The sequence below is a fragment of the Solanum verrucosum genome, unplaced genomic scaffold (assembly GCF_900185275.1).
Source record: "Solanum verrucosum unplaced genomic scaffold, falcon-dt-bn FXZP01000117.1, whole genome shotgun sequence".
Classification (NCBI taxonomy): domain Eukaryota; kingdom Viridiplantae; phylum Streptophyta; class Magnoliopsida; order Solanales; family Solanaceae; genus Solanum; species Solanum verrucosum.
Window position 1 is genome coordinate 2,142,465 of NW_026020014.1, and position 19,000 is coordinate 2,161,464.

A 19,000-nucleotide genomic window follows, 5' to 3' on the forward strand; every position below is an offset into this window, starting at 1 on the left:
ACTGTTCTTATAAATTTGCTGTTAAACATTTGGTATTGTCATAAAACATTATTATTACTATTGTATGTATTAAGCTTAAGACTAAGTCGTGTACGTTCGTCTTGCTTAGGCCCACTATTTGCATATTTGCTTTGTAATGGAAAATAAACAAAACTTTTCGTAATTTTATTCATAGTATAATATTATATTCAGAAATTTGCAAACTTGACCCATGCATATATATTTTTTGGAGAAAATGTATATATGGTTGGTCCCAGCAAATCACCGAAACGCGCATTGAGAAATACAGCAGACTAGGAGCTGGTGTATATATGTCATGTATTCAACCAATTCCAAATACTATTATTTTATTTATTTATGCTTTAAAAACAAGTACTCCACTTGGTAGGTGAACAATATTATTATTATTATTATTATTATTATTATTATTATTACATAATATAGAAAGCAACACAACCGATCGAATGCATGAACTTAAGCTTTTAATCAACCTGATGGAAGGCTTCAGACCAAATAAATAAGTTAAAAACTTAATGGAAGGCCACAAAGAGACGATGACTGCGATCATCAAAATAGAAACCACTCACCATACACATACGCCCTAGTCCCAAAGGACCATATGGACAATTATATTTAAGAGATTCTTTGGATTGACTTATATAAACGCTTTTAAGTCGAAATATCATTTTAAAGCATTTCTTGAATGGTTGGGTAAATTTTAAAAAATGTTTATTAGCACTTGATCTAAACTTAAAATGATAAAAATAAGTTAAAAATCAAAAGTCATTCTAGACTCTAAATTTATGTATCTGAGTAAATACTCTCACATAAAAAATTTTTTATTTTAAATAATAGTTGTCCACTATTGACTTAACATATACCTTAAGAAATAATAAATAATAAGAGTCATATGACAATATTAGCATTTGAATATAGTAAATTTAATGTTTTGGAAAATGTATTGATTATTGAATAGTATTTAATGTCAAGGGTAAAACAGACACAAAAGGGTAAAATATCTCACAATTTTCCAAACTGAATAAATATTGTTAAGCAACTATTTTTAGTATAGTGAACAATTAAAGATGAACGAATGGAGTATAATGAGAGCGTACTAGCAACAAATACTCATTAATAAACTTATTCATCCAATAGTATGGATATTGTGATAAAATATATTCATATTAATTATTATTCCTTCCGTTCTATATTAGTCGATCATTATACTAAAAATAGTTATTCTTTATTAGTTGTCCATCTTACTAGATAAGAAAAACATTAATTAAATTTTTTTATATTACCCTTACAATTAATATTTTTTGGTAAAATTTTTATTTTTTTTATGGGTGAATTAGTAAAATTATCTTATAATATTATTTATAATTTTTTAAATATCGTATAAAATAAAAAGTGAACAACTAATATGAAATGAAAATAACATGTAAAATTCATAATTTAAAGTAGCCAAGAAGAAATAGACACAGAAAGTATTAAATTATGTAGAACGTTGAATTCAGCATGGGCAAATGAATTTTCTTATGGAAATTAGTAAAGTTAGCGCAGTACCGATAATATAATTTGAGTGCGTGCGGCCAGGCCCAGGGTTTTGGACTTGATTGTCGGTGGAGATTGTCCTTTCTGTTGACTCAGCAATTTTATGCTGCCCACGTATTTCTCCCAACTCCCTTTTCAAACTCGTCAACTATAGACCATCCATTTCATGAACAATGCAATCAATATATGCCTTTTTAATTCTATTAAGGTTCACCTTCATTAAATATCGATAAATTAGAATCTCCTGCCCCAATATATCTCCTATGACACAATATCTAGAACAAATGACATTTATGATAAAACTTACCTAAAACACACTAATATAGATGCTAATTACTCAATGTATTTATAATTACATATATTATTTGAGATACACTCGTGAAATTATTCTATTCTTATTACAGCCATACAATCAACTCAAAAAGAAGACACCAAAGTCGGTCCAGAGTTGTCAAGTCCAACTATAAAAACTCGTTTCTGAAGATGGGCTGGGCCTAATCTCCAATGGACACTACTGGTGACTCAAGTTTGATACAAAATTTGGCCCGTAAGAGAATGCTAGTAATTTTGTGTACATAATTGCACATTTTACCTTTGAAATGAGTTGGTCTTCAATTTTTGCACTGGTCAATAATTTTTAGCCTTTAGCAGCTAGACTTATACCTACATTCTTTAGAAATTGATGTCATGTCAAATATAACTTGTGGGATTTTATGATACTAAATGATAAAATTATACTTGTTTGTTACGAAGGATATAAATATAAATATGTGTGTAAATAACCCTTATTTTTGAAGGATATTTGGGAATGGCTTAATGAATCTTGTTTATGAAAAAAGAGAAAGTGGTTTGGCTTGCAATGATGAAGCAACAGCGAAACAAACAAACTTTGCGGCTATAGCGCTGATGAAATGATCACTTAATAAACCCATACGCTTTAAATTTCAATTTATTCTTGGGTTCATAATTATCATCCTTGTTGAACATGGAAGGTTAAAATACACTTGGTAAATTCTAGAGTTTAGAATGGGAGATTGCGTCACGTATGTATGTATATATGTTGTTAACCCAAAAAGCCCAAACGTCGAAAGATTCTCTTTGGATAAATGAAGGAATGGCCCACAGCAGTCAGTGCCGGTGTACAATCTTGGACGGACAAACATCTTCTCCACTTGTGACGGTTTGACAGTACCCATTTCCTTCCTACACGTACGTGAGTCTGTTTTTAATTCTCAGAATTACAATCATACTAAATAAATTCTCCAGATTCATTCATTTATTAATCTATGACTATTAGAGCCAACCAACTATAAATTCCAATAAGTTGCTTTGCTTGCAAAAATGGCCACTTCTAAAAATGGAGGTGAATGGACTGGGGATTCGCGGTTTTTCATTGTGAATTACCAAACTGGAGGAATTTTGGACCTCATGCGCTTCGTCCTATCAGGTAACAGTGATAAATTTCTTCACTATTCCGACGGCGTGGTGGAACAGTTGCCACGTGGTGGCGATCCTGATCATAGATGGGTTATATTTGTATCCATTATAGTGCGGAAAATAATCGCCATTTTCGGTAAACCCATGGAGTGGTTTGGGTATCTCCTCGAGTTCATCCTCAACCTTCTCTCTCTCAATGGCAACTTTCTTGGCCTTTTCTACAATATCTTGCATGGTAAGTAACTACTTAATACTTAACACTTTCTTTCTTTCCTTCCTCCTTTTGCTAATTATAATGTACACATCCATGGATTTAAGTATTATGCACTGTCCCTAGCTACAAAAAAGTTTAAAATTTGTAAATACTTTTTTTCCCCTTACCAAGGTTGGGGTGGAAACAAAAAGAATTTTAATAGAAGATTATATGAGTCACATGTTCCATGAGGTGCTGATTTTGTCTGCTTTGTTGGGCACTCTTTGGAATTTGCCTTCTTATAAAGTGTTATTCTTGCCATTTGGAAGAAGCGTATCGTTCATTTGAATAGGACTTCCAAAATTTATGAACAAAAGTATATTTCCCATAACAATCTGACGTTAGTCCAATGCTTCCATTCACCCTGCTGCTATGCACTTACTTGCCACTTCCGCTACTAAATATCATGATCTGAGGACACACTTATCTTTTTGAGTTGAATGCTGGCTCAAACTACTGTGTCGTGTTTCCATTATCAAGCTTTGTCTGTGTAATTATATATTCATCAACAAAATGTTTTCTGAAAACAGGAAACGTGGTGATGCCACAGAGAGGGTCAGAAATGTTTATAAGTGCTATTGGGCATTTAGATGGGCGTATAGACTTATACAAGAGTGAGACGTTAACCAAGGAAATTGGAGAGCCTGATTTCTGGCAGAAAAATATTCAACTTGGAATAGGACACAAAGTCCTTATGGACCTCTGTATGATGGCTTCAAAGTTGGCCTACGAGAATGCAAAGGTTGTTCAGAATGTCGTAAATATTCACTGGAAGGTTATGTTATGATTCCTTCTCTTTTCTTGTTCTTCTGCTCTAACTAATGGAAGAAAATAAGTTTACCATGTTGTTTATGAAAACTTATACTTTAAATTGCTTTCCATAACAGATGCATTTTGTGGATTTCTACAATTGTTGGAATGGTGAGAATTCAGCCTTTACCTTACATTCGAGTCATATAAAGTTACCATTTAAGTACACCCTCTCTCGGGGCAGAGTTAATCTTTTAAGACTTGCAAGTCGCTTCTTGCCAGTCTTCAAGGGAAAATAAAACCACATGTGAACTCACCTTTCATCCTTTTATTTGTTTATCACTGTTACTGGTTTATTTTCTATGTTGGAGCAGACTTTGACTCATTTACTTCTTTTTCTTCGTCATCAATTGTTATGACATCTTCTGATTTATGGGCTGTTTGCTTGTTCTTCCTCTGCACTTGCTGAAATAGATTTCGAGAAAGAGATGTCCACCCAGGTTTTTATATTGTGCGATAAGCCAAAAGATGCAAACTTGATAGTCATCAGCTTCAGGGGCACAGAGCCTTTTGATGCTGATGACTGGATCACTGATTTTGACTACTCTTGGTACGAGATTCCAAAACTTGGCAAAGTACACATGGGTTTCTTGGAAGCCTTAGGTTTAGGGAGCAGAGCTAAAGCATCTACGTTCCATGAACAACTGTTCATGAATAATCAGAACTTCACCAAGTTAGAGAATGATGCAACTATTGCTCCTTCAGAAAGTTCTGAATCTTCTACCATGTTCAGTGATTCTGATGCACACAGTGTGTCAGACCAGTCACCTGAATCAGATAGGCCTACTGATACCGGCTCAAAGAAGTTCAAACTAGATATGCCAGAGAGGACGGCATACTATGTTGTCAGAAGTAAACTCAAAAGGTTACTCAATGAGCACAAGGATGCAAAGTTTGTTGTTACAGGCCATAGCCTTGGTGGAGCATTAGCTATATTATTCCCGACAGTCCTAGTGCTGCATGAGGAGATGAATGTCATGGAACGATTATTGGGAATATATACGTATGGGCAGCCAAGGGTTGGGAACAGACAGTTAGGGAGGTTCATGGAAGCCCATTTGGAACATCCAGTCCCAAAGTACTTCAGAGTTGTTTATTCCAATGATCTTGTGCCAAGATTACCTTATGATAATAAAACATTCCTGTTTAAACACTTTGGGATTTGCCAGTACTACAACAGCTTATACGTTGAGCAGGTAAAGGCTTCAATGCCCTATTCTTTGTACAGTTATAAATGTTGCTTGTCTAATATCTGGTGTTCTTGTAGAAATGTCAATTGGCTTGCAGCACATTCTCCTCTAATATCCATTCAAGCTTCTTAGATGATGAAACATTTGTCAAATTTATTAATTTCATAGTGTTCAGAAGTCTCAATTCTTTTGCTGTTTCCTCATCGTAAAGTTGTCTAGCTAATATGAAATGAAAATGTTTTCTGTGTTGTACTAATACTTTTTCATGGTTGTCTATAGAACGTCGATGAAGAGCCAAACAGAAACTATTTTGGGCTGCGATTTCTGATACCATTGTATCTGAATGCTGGTTGGGAGCTCATCAGAAGCTTTACAATGGGTCACATGTACGGAGCCGAGTATGAGGAGTGCTGGGAATCAGTTGTGCTTCGCGTGCTAGGACTCTTCCTTCCTGGTATTTCTGCCCACAGCCCAGTTGATTATGTGAACTCCGTCAGACTTGGAACGGAGAGAAGTACCCAAATGTCGTCTTTTTAGAAATACTTTTGTTGGGGTTTACAGCTACAGAAGATCATGCAGAAGGTGTCCAGTTTAGTTTTTGAAGGTTGTTTTGGAGTTTATTAATCGAAAGTATCAGCTTTTTGTTTATGAGTTCAGTGAACTTTAGACTTCCCTTTGTAGAATATATACATTTTAGTTTTCTTGACCAACTTTTCCTTCTGTAATTGACATTTTGTTCAAACCATCCACCAATGTGGAGAAATCGAAAAGAATCAACTAAAAGGGAATCTCTAATACATCCTGCACAAATAGTATAGTATAGTCCTCAAAACTACATAATATACACATTAAAATGTCTACATGATGTAACAGTAATATTTGGTAGCATTGCAGAACTTCACTATTTTGTCTATGTTGATTAATATTCCTTGAAATATGAAACAAGCACATATTTTATTCAAGTCGAACATCCTAATTTAATAAACGTACATGGATCTAATTTTGACCGCTCAACCCAAAATATTTATATCGCATAGCTAAGACATAATATTTGCCACTAATACAAACGTAATTCCCTCCTTTTGTTTTCATCCTGGTGGAAGAACCATTTAACTTTTCTTTCTCATCTGACATTAAAAAAAAAGCTATATATAGCTAAAAAAAAATAAAAAAAAAATTGGTAGAATCATTCATGAGAACAAAATTACAATATTAAATAGCGTGTGGTGTTAAATTTACAGAGGTTGGTGTGTATAAATTAGGTAGATACTTAGATATATAAAAAGGTCAAACACATATGCAGACTCTTAAACTTGTCCCTAAATTTCATTTTGACACTCCAACTCAACTTTGTTCTATTTATACCCTTCAACTCCAATTTTTATGTTCCATTTTGACACTTTTAAGTGATGTGACAGAGAGTGTGCATCACACATTCTCTAAGAGAGTGAAAGACAGAAAAAAAGTATTTTTTTAAAAAATAATAAAAGATTACCCTTCAACTCTATTTCTTTTATGTACCATTTAACACAAAATACTAGTTTTATGATTTCTTTATTTTTATATATGTTATTCAATTGCAATTTTGCATTTTAAAAATCGACGATCATCCGTTAATTATTGTAAAAAATTAAAACTATCGGATTATCATTGTTTTTTTAATAAAAAAAGTAACAATTTCTTTTTAAGAGTTTTCCTATATTTTTGCGTGAAAAATAACCGACGAAAGTGCGTCGATTTTCTTTCTTAAAAAAATCAATGACAACCCAACAAAGTCTATTGTGTTTCAACATTTTTTGGTAGTGTTATTAATTAGCAATGAACATGAATTTTTTTTACTCGTATTTAATTAGTTGAATGAAAAATTAGAAAGCTGATATTTGAGTTAGTCCAAGTAGACTAGATATGAAAAAAAATATATGTGATGTTATTTAAATTAACTAATTATTTTTTAAAAAAAAACAACACACTTTCGCAGATTATTTTTTCCCACAATAATGTACAGAAAATCTAAAAAAAATATTTCTTTAAAAAAACAATGTTCATCCATGAGTAGTTAAAGCAAGTGAATGATTTGAAATTCGAGTGGCATGTGAAGTACACACATCTCACTTTGTTGGTTCTTTGGAAAGAAGTGTCAAAATGGAACATAGAAATTGGAGTTGAAGGGTTAAAATAGAACAAGGTTGAGTTGGAGTGCTAAAATAAAATTTAGGGAGAAGTTTAAGGGTCTGCATATGTGTTTGGCCTACGAAGAAAAAGGTTTATCTCCCTAGTGTGGCTATGGTGGGACGTGTCAAATTTTGGATTGTAGCCAAACAGCAGATTGAGTTAAAGAATGAAAATACCAAACATTAAGGGAAGTGGCCAAACCACCGAAAGCAGGCATCTTCACCATAAATTAGTTTGTTTATTTATACAGTAAAGATTCAAGATTATACGCTTTTACTTGTTATAGCATTCCCAATTCTTTGTCTTGGTATCTTTTTTGTGGGTAACTGCCAAACCACCACAAAATTCAAGTTTCCATTTTTAACTCTTCATCTTCAACCTAACCAAATTTATTTGCTTAATTGTGCAGAATCATTCCCTATATCTTTTAGGTGGTTTCATTCGTTCCGAGGTAAGAAAAGATTTTTGTTTCTTTGATTTCATCAACTGAATGCTTTACATGAGAAACTGTGTGCCACCCGTTTAACTTCTGGGGTTTGTGGATCTTGTTCATTTTTTAGGTGGGGTGTTTTCTTTTTTCTACTTGATTTTGTGTATAGTGTAAAGCTAGAATCTTTTTTTTTACTTTTATTATATAAATTTGTTTGATAAATGCTTCTCAACTAGAATCTTGACAAAGAGAAGGAATTTTACTTAGTATTCAGGTTCAGAAATGGACAATTTTCTTACTGTGAAATATCCTCATGGCAGGTTTTACTGTTATTTTTCAGTAAAATGCCTCAAATTGGACTTGTTTCTGCTGTTAACTTGAGAGTCCAAGGTAGTTCAGCTTATCTTTGGAGCTCGAGGCCGTCTTCTTTGGGAACTGAAAGCCGAGATGGTTGCTTGCAAAGGAATTCGTTATGTTTTGCTGGTAGCGAATCAATGGGTCATAAGTTAAAGCTTCGTACTCCCCATGCCACGACCAGAAGATTGGTTAAGGACTTGGAGCCTTTAAAGGTTTGGTTTAATTTCTATAGACTGATGACTTGAATTATCATCTCAAGGCGTATATTCTCTAAAATAAAGGAAGTATCTTGTCATTCAGGTAGTATGCATTGATTATCCAAGACCAGAGCTAGACAATACAGTTAACTATTTGGAGGCTGCGTTCTTATCATCAACATTTCGTGCTTCTCCGCGCCCAACTAAACCATTGGAGATTGTTATTGCTGGTGCAGGTGATATTCCAGTCATCTATATTTGTAGCATTCGTTTTACTTTATTTCGAAGGAAGCATTTTATTGCTGTATTATCATTAGAATATTTATTGTACCTGTACATGCCTTTTCTGATTAACTGTTTTAGACAACAAAATTTGAGGTAATTAAGCTCTTGTCATTTTGCAACTAAATAGAAAGTCCCTGCTGATTGGATTAGGAGCAGTTACACAAGTAGTAAATTTTGACTATTCTGCCATTACTCTCTTTATTTCTGCCGTTATAATGTCGTATCTCTCTATCATATGAGCCATGATAAGTCAGTGAACATGCTATTGATTGAGTGACATGTCCAAATGGCGACTCTGAAGTATTAGAGGTGTATATATCAATTCTCCAGTGCAAGAGTGATCCCACTATACCTATAAATTGCATATGTGGAGTTCCAAAATTTGAACACCAATTTAAGTTACACAAAAAGGGGTTGCAGTCTTCTAATGCATGCAATCTTTGAGAAAGTGAAGGAGATATATGATAGATCTTCATATTTCATCTTTACAATGCTGGAGCAGTGACCTCTCAGCTACATTGAACTTGTTCATTGACTAGGCTTGCAAAATACTGCACTAGTCTGTAATCAACTAGTTGAAAATTATCTGAATACCTAAAGAAATGTTATTTGCATGATTTGTTCTATTGTACTACAGAGTATATAATAAAGAATGCTACGCAATGTACTAGATAGCTGTTTCAGATAAATGGAGCTATAACATGATTCTATGATAATTCAACTTTTTGGAATATCAGGTTTGGGTGGTTTGTCTACAGCAAAATATTTGGCAGATGCTGGTCACAAACCGATACTACTGGAGGCAAGGGATGTTCTAGGTGGAAAGGTTAAGAAGACTAAAATATTTCCTTTTTTTTAAAAATAAAATAAAATCCTCTTCTTTTTGTGTCTTTCCCTATTAGTAGTCCTTTTTGGGGTAGGGTCTGTTTGTTTCATATAAATATGTGCTGTCTTTTCTGTGAGATGCTACGTAAACTAGCTGATATCTTTAGTGTTGTACACTATGTTAAGTAGTTTCGAAATAAAAACCCCTTTCTGTTAGTTTGTTCTATGTTTAGATGCATATTTTTCTCTGAAGAACAGATGTCCTTTCTGTCTACTTGCTTTAGTTACATTTGTCTTTAGGTGCAAGTTGGTGTTGGCATATACTTACTGTTTGTTCTATGTTTTGATGCATGTTTTAGTTTAACCTTTTTGCCTACTCAATGTCCTTTAACCAAGAGTCTATTTGCATGCTATTTCTATCTCGCATTTTATGCATCTATATGCTTTCATGTGGAAATGGCTAGAATGGATTGTAAAAGCAAACAATTGATTTAGCATTATTCTTTATGTGTTCTAATGTTGAGAATTTATATCTCCCTTTAGGTAGCTGCATGGAAAGATGATGATGGAGATTGGTACGAGACTGGTTTGCATATATTCTGTAAGTTTGACCTTACATTTCAATAATTTTTCGTTAATCTTCTAATATTGTCATTATGATTTTTTAAGATCTTTTGTCCATTGGACATCTCCTGTCCTTGTTTGTTATTTATCTTTTACAAATAGCCTATTATTGTCAGAAAATCTGTATTATGCCTTGCTTCTCCTTTCTCATTTTGATATTCATATAGCGACTCTTACAAATTGGTGCTTGATCTCTTTTAAGTTGGGGCTTACCCAAATATTCAGAACCTGTTTGGAGAATTAGGGATTAATGATCGATTGCAGTGGAAGGAACATTCAATGATATTTGCAATGCCAAGCAAGCCAGGAGAATTCAGCCGCTTTGATTTCCCCGAAGCTTTACCCGCTCCTTTAAATGGTGAGCACATCATGAATAAATTTAGCCCTCTGAAATCATGTTGTCAAACTTCCCTAATAAGTTATTAAATTGATTATTCAATTACACCTTTGGGACTTTACTAACCTTAAAAGAGCATTAAGGTTCATTACTTCTTCATCGGACCTTTTGTGTGCAGCTAAAGTGTTAACTGCTTTGATATAATTTGCAGGAGTTTTGGCCATCCTAAAGAACAATGAAATGCTTACATGGCCAGAGAAAGTCAAATTTGCAATTGGACTCTTGCCAGCAATGCTTGGAGGGCAATCTTATGTTGAGGCTCAAGATGGGATAAGTGTCAAGGACTGGATGAGAAAGCAAGTGCGTAATCAGTTATGTTGCTTTTTAAGCATAAACCTGGCTGTATAGTTCACAGTTCACACATAAATTGTTCATTTGAGGTGTTAGATTGTCTACCTGCCTTTCTTTTGCTAACAGCATACTTCTAGCAAATCTCAGCAGCAGCAATTTGTTTTGCAGGGTGTGCCGGATAGAGTGACAGATGAAGTGTTCATCGCCATGTCAAAGGCACTTAACTTTATAAACCCTGACGAACTGTCAATGCAGTGCATCTTGATCGCATTGAACAGGTTTCTTCAGGTTAGAATCCTGATCCCACATCCCAAACAAAAAGAGAGATAAAGAAGTAATTTATCTCTTCCAGGTCTCTCATATAACAGGGAATCTCTCACTAAGGAACTTAAATGCGATTGAATGCCCTTAAGTGCATCTTGTTTGGTACCTGACACTACATTGCTGCAGGAAGCATTTATAATGATCGTTTCGAAGATGAAACTTTTGAAGTTACCATCTGTAAAAGAATATACTACTTGGGGTTTGCTGGTTACTTCTGGAGGGAGTGGCTTGCTGCTTTAGATTTCATTTGTAGGGACAGGTTTCTCTAGGTTGAAGGCATATTGTTCGACTGCTGGAGATTTTTTTTTTTTTTGACGTACTCTTAGAAGCTTCTACTAGAAGGAGTGGAACTGATTTATGTCAATTTGGACACTTATATTAACCATCCTTCTCCTCCTTTTTCTTTTCCCATTACCTTTCTGAATCATCTTCTGGAACAACTATTTAACTTTTTTCAAATTCTACCATGCAAATGGGCCCCTAGTTAGGATTCCCTGAATCTCATGGATGAAGGACTACTTTACTGATTCACTTTCAAACAGCTCTGTTGTCATCTAATATGCATTTTTATGTCTTAAAGAATTGAAGGTGAACTACTTATAACCTGGAAACAAACAAACAAACCCAGAAAGAACAAGAAATGATGGTGAATGTCTCCACCCAGTTTAGCTTTTCTGATATATTTGATTTATTAATCAACAGGAGAAACATGGTTCAAAAATGGCCTTTTTAGATGGTAATCCTCCTGAGAGACTTTGCATGCCGATTGTTGAACACATCGAGTCAAAAGGTGGCCAAGTCAGATTGAACTCACGAATAAAAAAGATTGAGTTGAATGAGGATGGGAGTGTCAAGTGTTTTATACTGAATGACGGTAGTACAATTGAGGGAGATGCTTTTGTGTTTGCCACTCCAGGTATAATATCCATTATACTAGTTGATTCTTCCAGTTTCACGTTCTTAATATGATTTTGTTATTTTTGCTGACTTTTGATGAAACAATTAGTGGATATTTTCAAGCTGCTTTTGCCTGAAGACTGGAAAGAGATTCCATATTTCCAAAAGTTGGAGAAGTTAGTCGGAGTACCTGTTATAAATGTACATATATGGTTAGTGGTGAATATTTTACTTGTTAGTGTTTGTTCTTCGTGTAGCATATCTATGTATGTGCAATGAAATGTCTATACATACGTGGTTATGTTTATAAATGTTGGCATGCATCTCCTCGGTCTTGTGTAAATTTCCCTTGAACGAGGAACTTATGGATGTTTCCAAAACTCTGATAGGAAAAAGTGCAAATTTCTGTACATATTTTAATGAGCAGAACTACTTTTGTTTTGGCCATTAGTGGCTGAATTATCTGCTGAAAAGTAAATTCTCAATCATGAGTGCATATGTATCCTTAATATAGTGAAGAAGCTACCATTACTGGTATCGAACCAATAACGATTGTATCAATTAAACTGCAGGTTCGACAGAAAACTGAAGAACACATATGATCATTTGCTCTTCAGCAGGTTAATTTCATTCACTTTATTCTTCCAAAGCAGCTTGTGTGTTGATGACTTCATTTTCATTTAGTTCCCTTCCCCCTCTTCCAGTCTCTTTATTATTAGATACAACATCGAATAAGTTACGACTCTTCCTCTCTCGTAAACAGTTGAAACAAAATTTTGTTGTAGAAAAAATAGAGCATCCCTCCCAAGAATGCTCCCAGAAGAACAGTTTTGTGTAAAATAACACATTATAAAGTTTTTGGACGATCGGATATCATAAACATATGCAACTTTGATACTATATTTTATTCTTCGCCTCCAGGACTACATCTGGCACAATAGTTAGGAACACAAAAATGAAGACGGATTATCGATTTCCTGCAAGTTTCCTTGTGAATAAAAACATTAGATTCATATCATTGTAAAATGCCACGTTTGATAGAAAGTTAGTGAAATATTTGTTGGTCTAAAAACCATTTCTTTTTGCCCCTCCCCCTTCCCGGTGAAAATCCCTTCTCTAAGCATTAGCTGGTGAGATTCTGTCGAGATAGATATGACATGTCACGGCAACCACTTCTCCGTGGCATGAAAAATGCACTGGAGATCCAAGTCGTCCACATTTCATCAGCTATATGTTGATTATGTCCCCTTACTTTTTAAATGGAACCTCTGTTGGTGGAGACAAGATTAATAGAGCTCCTTTTGCAATTCTTAGAATATTGTGTTGTTTCTGATACTTCTATTGGTTCCCTCCCTTAATTTCTGTTTCATATTCATGCAGAAGCTCACTGCTCAGTGTGTATGCTGACATGTCTGTCACATGTAAGGTACTCATCTGTAACCATTCATATTGCTCTCAAATTATTATCTGTGGAGTTATGTATGAATTTGTGTGAATTGCATAATGCTTGTTGGTCTTGTATGAATTCCTGCTGTTGTAATCTTCATTTAGGATGTATAATGATACTGTTTTTTTCTGTATGGAATAGTCAGGACTATTATCCTGTCTGTGCACGGGCCACCACAGGAGGCAAGTTACGAAGGACAAGTAAAGAAATTTTGATGAAACTTAGGCGGGGATTTTTTTTCCCTTTAGCTAATTGTTTAAGAATTTAATGGGATAAAATTCTTTTATTAGCTATTTAGGTTCTTGCTGCCTGGGGGTGGGGATGGAGGGGTAAAAGGGAACTTAATTCAGTGTTACCTGCAGTTTTTGGAAAGAGTCTATAAACCTACTTCTCAGTTTTATTGGTTGTGGAAATGCTGTACAAAATATAAAGCATTGCCGAAAAGCTGGAGAAGTTAAACTTGATAAAAGAGGCTCATGATAGAACACTCAGACAATTGTCTATCGTAAAAATATTTTCCTTTGCTGTGTATAGTCATTATCCCATTCCCTTCATGTGTGTTTTAGGACCCTCTGACATAACTGGCCTCTATGCAGGAATATTACAACCCCAATCAGTCTATGTTGGAATTGGTTTTTGCACCTGCAGAAGAGTGGATATCTCGCAGCGACTCAGAAATAATTGATGCTACGATGAAGGAACTAGCAACACTTTTTCCTGATGAAATTTCGGCAGATCAAAGCAAAGCAAAAATATTAAAGTATCATGTTGTCAAAACTCCAAGGTAATATAGCATTTGTCTTTCAAAGTTGCTCATCATGATATGGTTTTTCACTCTTCATATGAGTATATTTAGACCATATTTGAAAGTCCTGCATTTGCTAGAATTGAGTCCAAATGGAATCTATGTATGAATCCTGATTGATCTGCTTTTTTCTATCAGGTCTGTTTATAAAACTGTGCCAGGTTGTGAACCCTGTCGGCCCTTGCAAAGATCCCCTATAGAGGGGTTTTATTTAGCTGGTGACTACACGAAACAGAAATACTTGGCTTCAATGGAAGGCGCTGTCTTATCAGGAAAGCTTTGTGCGCAAGCTATTGTACAGGTTAGTTCTCCCTGGTTGTCAGCAGTTGTTTCTTTCATACGTGGTATGTTTGATTATATTCGTCTGTGTTATTGTAGAGAATTGTAGAACTATTTCTTATGCATTAGTACATTAGGTAGCAGTCTGTTTCTGTAAGCCTGTTTCTCGTAAATTTGGTGGGAGAGAGGGGTTGTCAACTAGTACAGCTTTACTTCTGGCAGACCTTCTTTCTCTCAACCTGTACCTGCAACAGAAATGGACGTCAAACAGGCCTTTTACTTATACTAATTCTGCCTAGAGTAATGGTTTCTCCAACCAAATTTAATAGTTTGTGCACACACCAGTTTAGTCCAAGGAGGCAGTATTCCTCCATTTTAAATTATGGTCTTGGTTTGAACCCTTGGAAAAGGAGAAAATCTTGGAGGGAGCATTTTCCCCTTTAAACGGGCCTTATGTGGCGCAACACCAGATTAGTCAGATGAGTGAGTTTTGAATACTGGATGGTTTAAACAAAAAAGAAAAATGGCACACAGATTGCAGCGTTGTGTGATCTTAGAACCTCAGTAGTAGCTTGATATATGCAGAGGGTTGTGTTTTGTCATGTTTTATTACACCTATACATCTATATTTTGCAGGATTATGAGTTACTTGTTGGCCGGAGCCAAAAGAAGTTGGCGGAGGCAAGCGTAGTTTAGCGTCGTGGTTATTATTTTAGCTTCTGTACTAGTAATTTATGATGCAAGAAGCGTTGTACACAACATATAGAAGAACAGTACGAGGTGAAGCAAGTGCAAGTAGGAGAAATGTTAGGTAAGCTCCTATACAAAAGGATGACATGTTGAAGATTAATTAGCATTCTTTAATCCCAAGTTTAAATATAAAGCATATTTTATGTACCACTTTCTTTTTCTGGGGTTTGTAATCCCTTTATTTCTTTATGTGTCCTTGTGCAATCTTTACGTTAGTTAATATCTATGGATATTCTATTATCTTACACTAAAGATCCAACTATACAACTATGACCTTTGTATTTGGTGGCGAAACCAGAAATTCTAATAATGAAAAAAGTTTTTTTTTAAATATTTATAAATGGGAATTCTACAAAACATATATATACATATAAGGATGTCTTTCCATTTCAGACAGAAAAAGCCCGATTGCTATAGATATCCAAGAGTAATAGATCAGTGAAAGCTTCCGAAATGGGCTCTTTGCCACATAATAGACACGGTTTTCCCAAATTCAATTGAACTGCTTCACCTACCGTTGGTATCCATAGTAAATTGAGATTAAAAAAAATAGGCTTAAGTCATACAGAGCCCCTTAAAGTTGTTTGCGTATTTCACTTGAACATCTTAATTAAGATTTGTACGAACACTTTTATTGTTTAAAATGAGTATCTATTAGGCATTTTTTGTTGACATGACAAAGAATACGTAATACACATATAGTGAGCGCGTGGAGGGATATTATAGCTCCTTTTATTTTATTTTCGGAAAAGGGTCAAAATTGCCCTTGAACTATGTGAAATAGACCACTTATACCCTCTATTACAGTTTGAGATCAAAAATACCCCCGCAGTTATCCCAGGAGACCACAAATACCCTCAAGAGTTAACACCCCAATTTTTTAGTGACGTGGCAAGCCACATGGGACTAATCCCTCCACCTAAGCATTGCCAACTAAGATTTACTACAAAAGAACTTGACTTTTAGTGGCGACAAAGTCGCCACAAAAACCCAAAATATTGCCACTAAAGGTGATGAGTGATTTTTAGTGGCGACTAAGGCTCCAACAACCATTCGCTAGTAAAACCTATTTTTTCAACAAAAAAATATGATAGTTAATTTTCGATTGCGACCTAATTTTCTAAAATAAATAACTTGCAATATCCATATTAAAAACATCCAATATTATTACGAAAAATAATCAAAATTACTTCTCGATTCAAATCTCCTACTACATATATATAATGCATCATTGTACAATTTATACATTTACATATGACATAAAAATAAAACATATAGTTAGAACATATAGTTAATCGATATCATATTTGGTTTTTTAAAAACAATGAAGAAAAAAATACAAAATTAGAATTTAATGTTAAAAACTTTTAGTGACGATTTTCTGGGCTTTTGTGGCGATTGTTGTTGCCGCTAAAGATCTAGTTCTTTTGTAGTGAATTCTAGTTGGCAACGCTTAGGTGGAAGGATAAGTCCCACGTGGCTTGCCATGTCAACAAAAATTTGGAGTGTTAACTCTTGAGGATATTTGTGGTCTCTTAGAATAACAGCAGAGACATTTTTGATCCCAAAATGTAACGAAGGATATAAATGGTCTATTTCATATAGTTTGAGGGCAATTTTGACCCTTTTCCGTTTTATTTTTAATCTCTTTCTTCTTCTTCTTCTTTCTTTTGTCTCTTTCTTCTTCTTTTTTCCATAGCCGTACTCTTCCAACACCACCACCATCCCGCCATTGCCGCCACCTCCCCCCACCATCATCTACCCTTCTCTTCTCTCTTTTCTTCAGCCACTTCTCCCTCTCCCTTACCATTGTCGATTTCATCTGGAGAACACCATTACATTTCTTCCTCCATTTTCTTAAAAATTTGGCAGTCATTATCTTATTCACCAGAAAAAATGGATACCCACACTATCACTACTCTATTCCTCCCTCCCTCCCTCCCTCTGTTCTTCCTGAAAAATAAATATCTAAACCCAAATGTATCATATCTTTTTAAAATCAGATCTGAAAAAAATTAATAGTTGAATTAAGAGGAACGATGATGATGACGGTGAGTGGACGGCGATAGTTTGAATAAAGGAGTTGCACATTTTTTCACCCTTGACCTTTATGAAGCTTTGAACCTGCTCAATTATTAGTTGATTATAAATCTCTCTATACTCCATTAATACATGATTGAAGTTGTGAACGAGTAAAATCCTTTAGCTTAGCACAGATAAAGACGAAACACAGTGAACGAATTGAAGGTTCATGGTTTCAAAATAGTTTTTCTTTTTTTTTTCCCTCAAATTTCCACATGTATGTCGTTAATTCGTTAATTTGCCACATCACCGCGAGTGTATTGCACACATATAACATTTTAAATTGATTGTCAAAAAAGTATTCAAATGGTTCAAATTCAAACGGGTAAAAGTGTTTAATAGGTATCCACTCTAGTTTGGGTGTTCAAATGAAATATACAAACAACTTTGAGAGATTTAGTATGACTTAAGCCAAAAAAATAATATAACAAACAAACTATTCCATGTCATTTTATTTAAGCATTCTCCCTTTTCAACTTAATATGTAATTATAAGTGAGGTGTGGAGAGAGTGATGTTCAAGCAGTTTAGCTATGAAGTAGAGATTGTTTCAATAGAAGTTGGGGCCAAGTAATTAGTAAAGCAAAGTAGATTATATATTATGATTAGTCAACTGCTGCTCACTTAAAACGATGGGGATGGAGATGGAGATGAGGGTAACTTTAGCTACACTCTTGGGCATACACTGTATTTGGATAAGAAAGGTTGGAAACAATCTACAAAAAAGGGAATGTTCTTAGAAAAAGCCTCTTTTGGTTCACTGAATGTGTACTCTCTTCTTCTTGTCCTAATTGCCGCTTCACAATTTTCTTCTTTCATTACAAAATCTCTCCAATTTCTTGGGAATACAATTGTGATTAAAAATTGAGATATTTCATTTGATCTTCTTTGGGTTTATAACTCACATATTATTTCACCGACCCATTTTGTCAGATTTATTCAGGATTCCCCACATATTTTGTAGGCTCCAAAATCCAAGTTAAAAGGCACATGCCTTTTCATTTGTGAAATTTGCATTTGAGTTTATGGATCTGAATTTTACAAAAAAATAAAAATAAATTTGGCTCTGAGCAATAAGTAGATTTCTTAATGCAAATACACAATTTTAACACAAAACTACTGAACCCGTAGTTAAAACTCGTTGTAAAAATTATGCAAGTGATAAAGATCTTTAGCAGGGAAGATAGAGATATGAAGTATAAGTTAGGCTACCAATGGTAGGGTTAGAGTGCAGCAGTCAATTGAGCTAATCGTATAAACTAGTAGAGAAAGATCTCTGATGAGCTGTATCATATCTTCTTCTTTACAAAGATGAGTATAAACAAGTAGATCTATTGAGATTTGAGGTCCTATCAAAATTGTATATTGATATTTGCAAGTATAACAAGATTAGTACGTAGATAAATAAATGAGTAATATCCCACCCAGCTCAGTTTCTTCTAATTAAATGAAGGTAACATTTCAGTTTCATGAAGAGGTACATAAAACAAATCTCTAAGGAGACTAATGAGTTAAGATTTAATATTATTAAAACAATAATACTCATAACATAGTTAAAGGCAGATTGGGTTTTGGACGTTACCTCCAATTGATGG

The 19,000-nt window shown here is 34.5% G+C and overlaps 2 protein-coding genes across 6 annotated transcripts; both read left to right on the forward strand.

Annotated features, from left to right (window-relative positions):
- The first annotated feature begins 2,880 nt into the window (after window positions 1–2,880).
- LOC125820757 (triacylglycerol lipase OBL1-like) lies at window positions 2,881–5,855 on the forward strand. 2 transcript variants are annotated; one of them, XM_049500184.1, is made up of 5 exons: window positions 2,881–3,226; window positions 3,775–4,019; window positions 4,132–4,165; window positions 4,469–5,250; window positions 5,524–5,855. In XM_049500184.1, exons 1-5 carry the CDS (start codon window positions 2,896–2,898, stop codon window positions 5,779–5,781), a joined length of 1,650 nt encoding a protein of 549 aa, XP_049356141.1. In that variant the 5' UTR covers window positions 2,881–2,895; the 3' UTR covers window positions 5,782–5,855. The 2 variants fall into 2 exon arrangements, with proteins under 2 accessions (XP_049356141.1, XP_049356142.1); XM_049500185.1 differs by having other exon boundaries at window positions 3,775–3,986.
- Window positions 5,856–7,703: 1,848 nt separating this feature from the next.
- LOC125820596 (15-cis-phytoene desaturase, chloroplastic/chromoplastic) lies at window positions 7,704–15,515 on the forward strand. 4 transcript variants are annotated; one of them, XM_049500003.1, is made up of 15 exons: window positions 7,704–7,867; window positions 8,187–8,415; window positions 8,504–8,636; window positions 9,423–9,511; window positions 10,054–10,111; window positions 10,337–10,492; window positions 10,683–10,831; window positions 10,991–11,110; window positions 11,849–12,062; window positions 12,153–12,255; window positions 12,616–12,663; window positions 13,424–13,469; window positions 14,087–14,274; window positions 14,434–14,596; window positions 15,211–15,515. In XM_049500003.1, the coding sequence occupies exons 2-15, from the start codon at window positions 8,191–8,193 to the stop codon at window positions 15,268–15,270; spliced, it is 1,752 nt and encodes a 583-aa protein (XP_049355960.1). In that variant the 5' UTR covers window positions 7,704–7,867; window positions 8,187–8,190; the 3' UTR covers window positions 15,271–15,515. The 4 variants fall into 4 exon arrangements, with proteins under 4 accessions (XP_049355960.1, XP_049355958.1, XP_049355959.1 ...); XM_049500001.1 differs by having other exon boundaries at window positions 7,723–7,867; window positions 8,167–8,415; XM_049500002.1 differs by lacking the exon at window positions 7,704–7,867 and adding an exon at window positions 7,933–7,950 and having other exon boundaries at window positions 8,167–8,415.
- Window positions 15,516–19,000: the final 3,485 nt, after the last annotated feature.

Excerpts from the sequence above, each read along its gene's own strand:
- LOC125820757 (XM_049500184.1), top strand. The coding sequence starts at position 2,896 with ATGGCCACTTCTAAAAATGGAGGTGAATGGACTGGGGATTCGCGGTTT. Across the intron at positions 3,227-3,774 it reads TTTCTACAATATCTTGCATG|GAAACGTGGTGATGCCACAG; the intron begins GTAAGTAACTAC and ends TTCTGAAAACAG. Across the intron at positions 4,020-4,131 it reads TCGTAAATATTCACTGGAAG|ATGCATTTTGTGGATTTCTA; the intron begins GTTATGTTATGA and ends TTTCCATAACAG.
- LOC125820596 (XM_049500003.1), top strand. The coding sequence starts at position 8,191 with ATGCCTCAAATTGGACTTGTTTCTGCTGTTAACTTGAGAGTCCAAGGT. Across the intron at positions 10,112-10,336 it reads GACTGGTTTGCATATATTCT|TTGGGGCTTACCCAAATATT; the intron begins GTAAGTTTGACC and ends ATCTCTTTTAAG. Across the intron at positions 10,493-10,682 it reads TTTACCCGCTCCTTTAAATG|GAGTTTTGGCCATCCTAAAG; the intron begins GTGAGCACATCA and ends TATAATTTGCAG.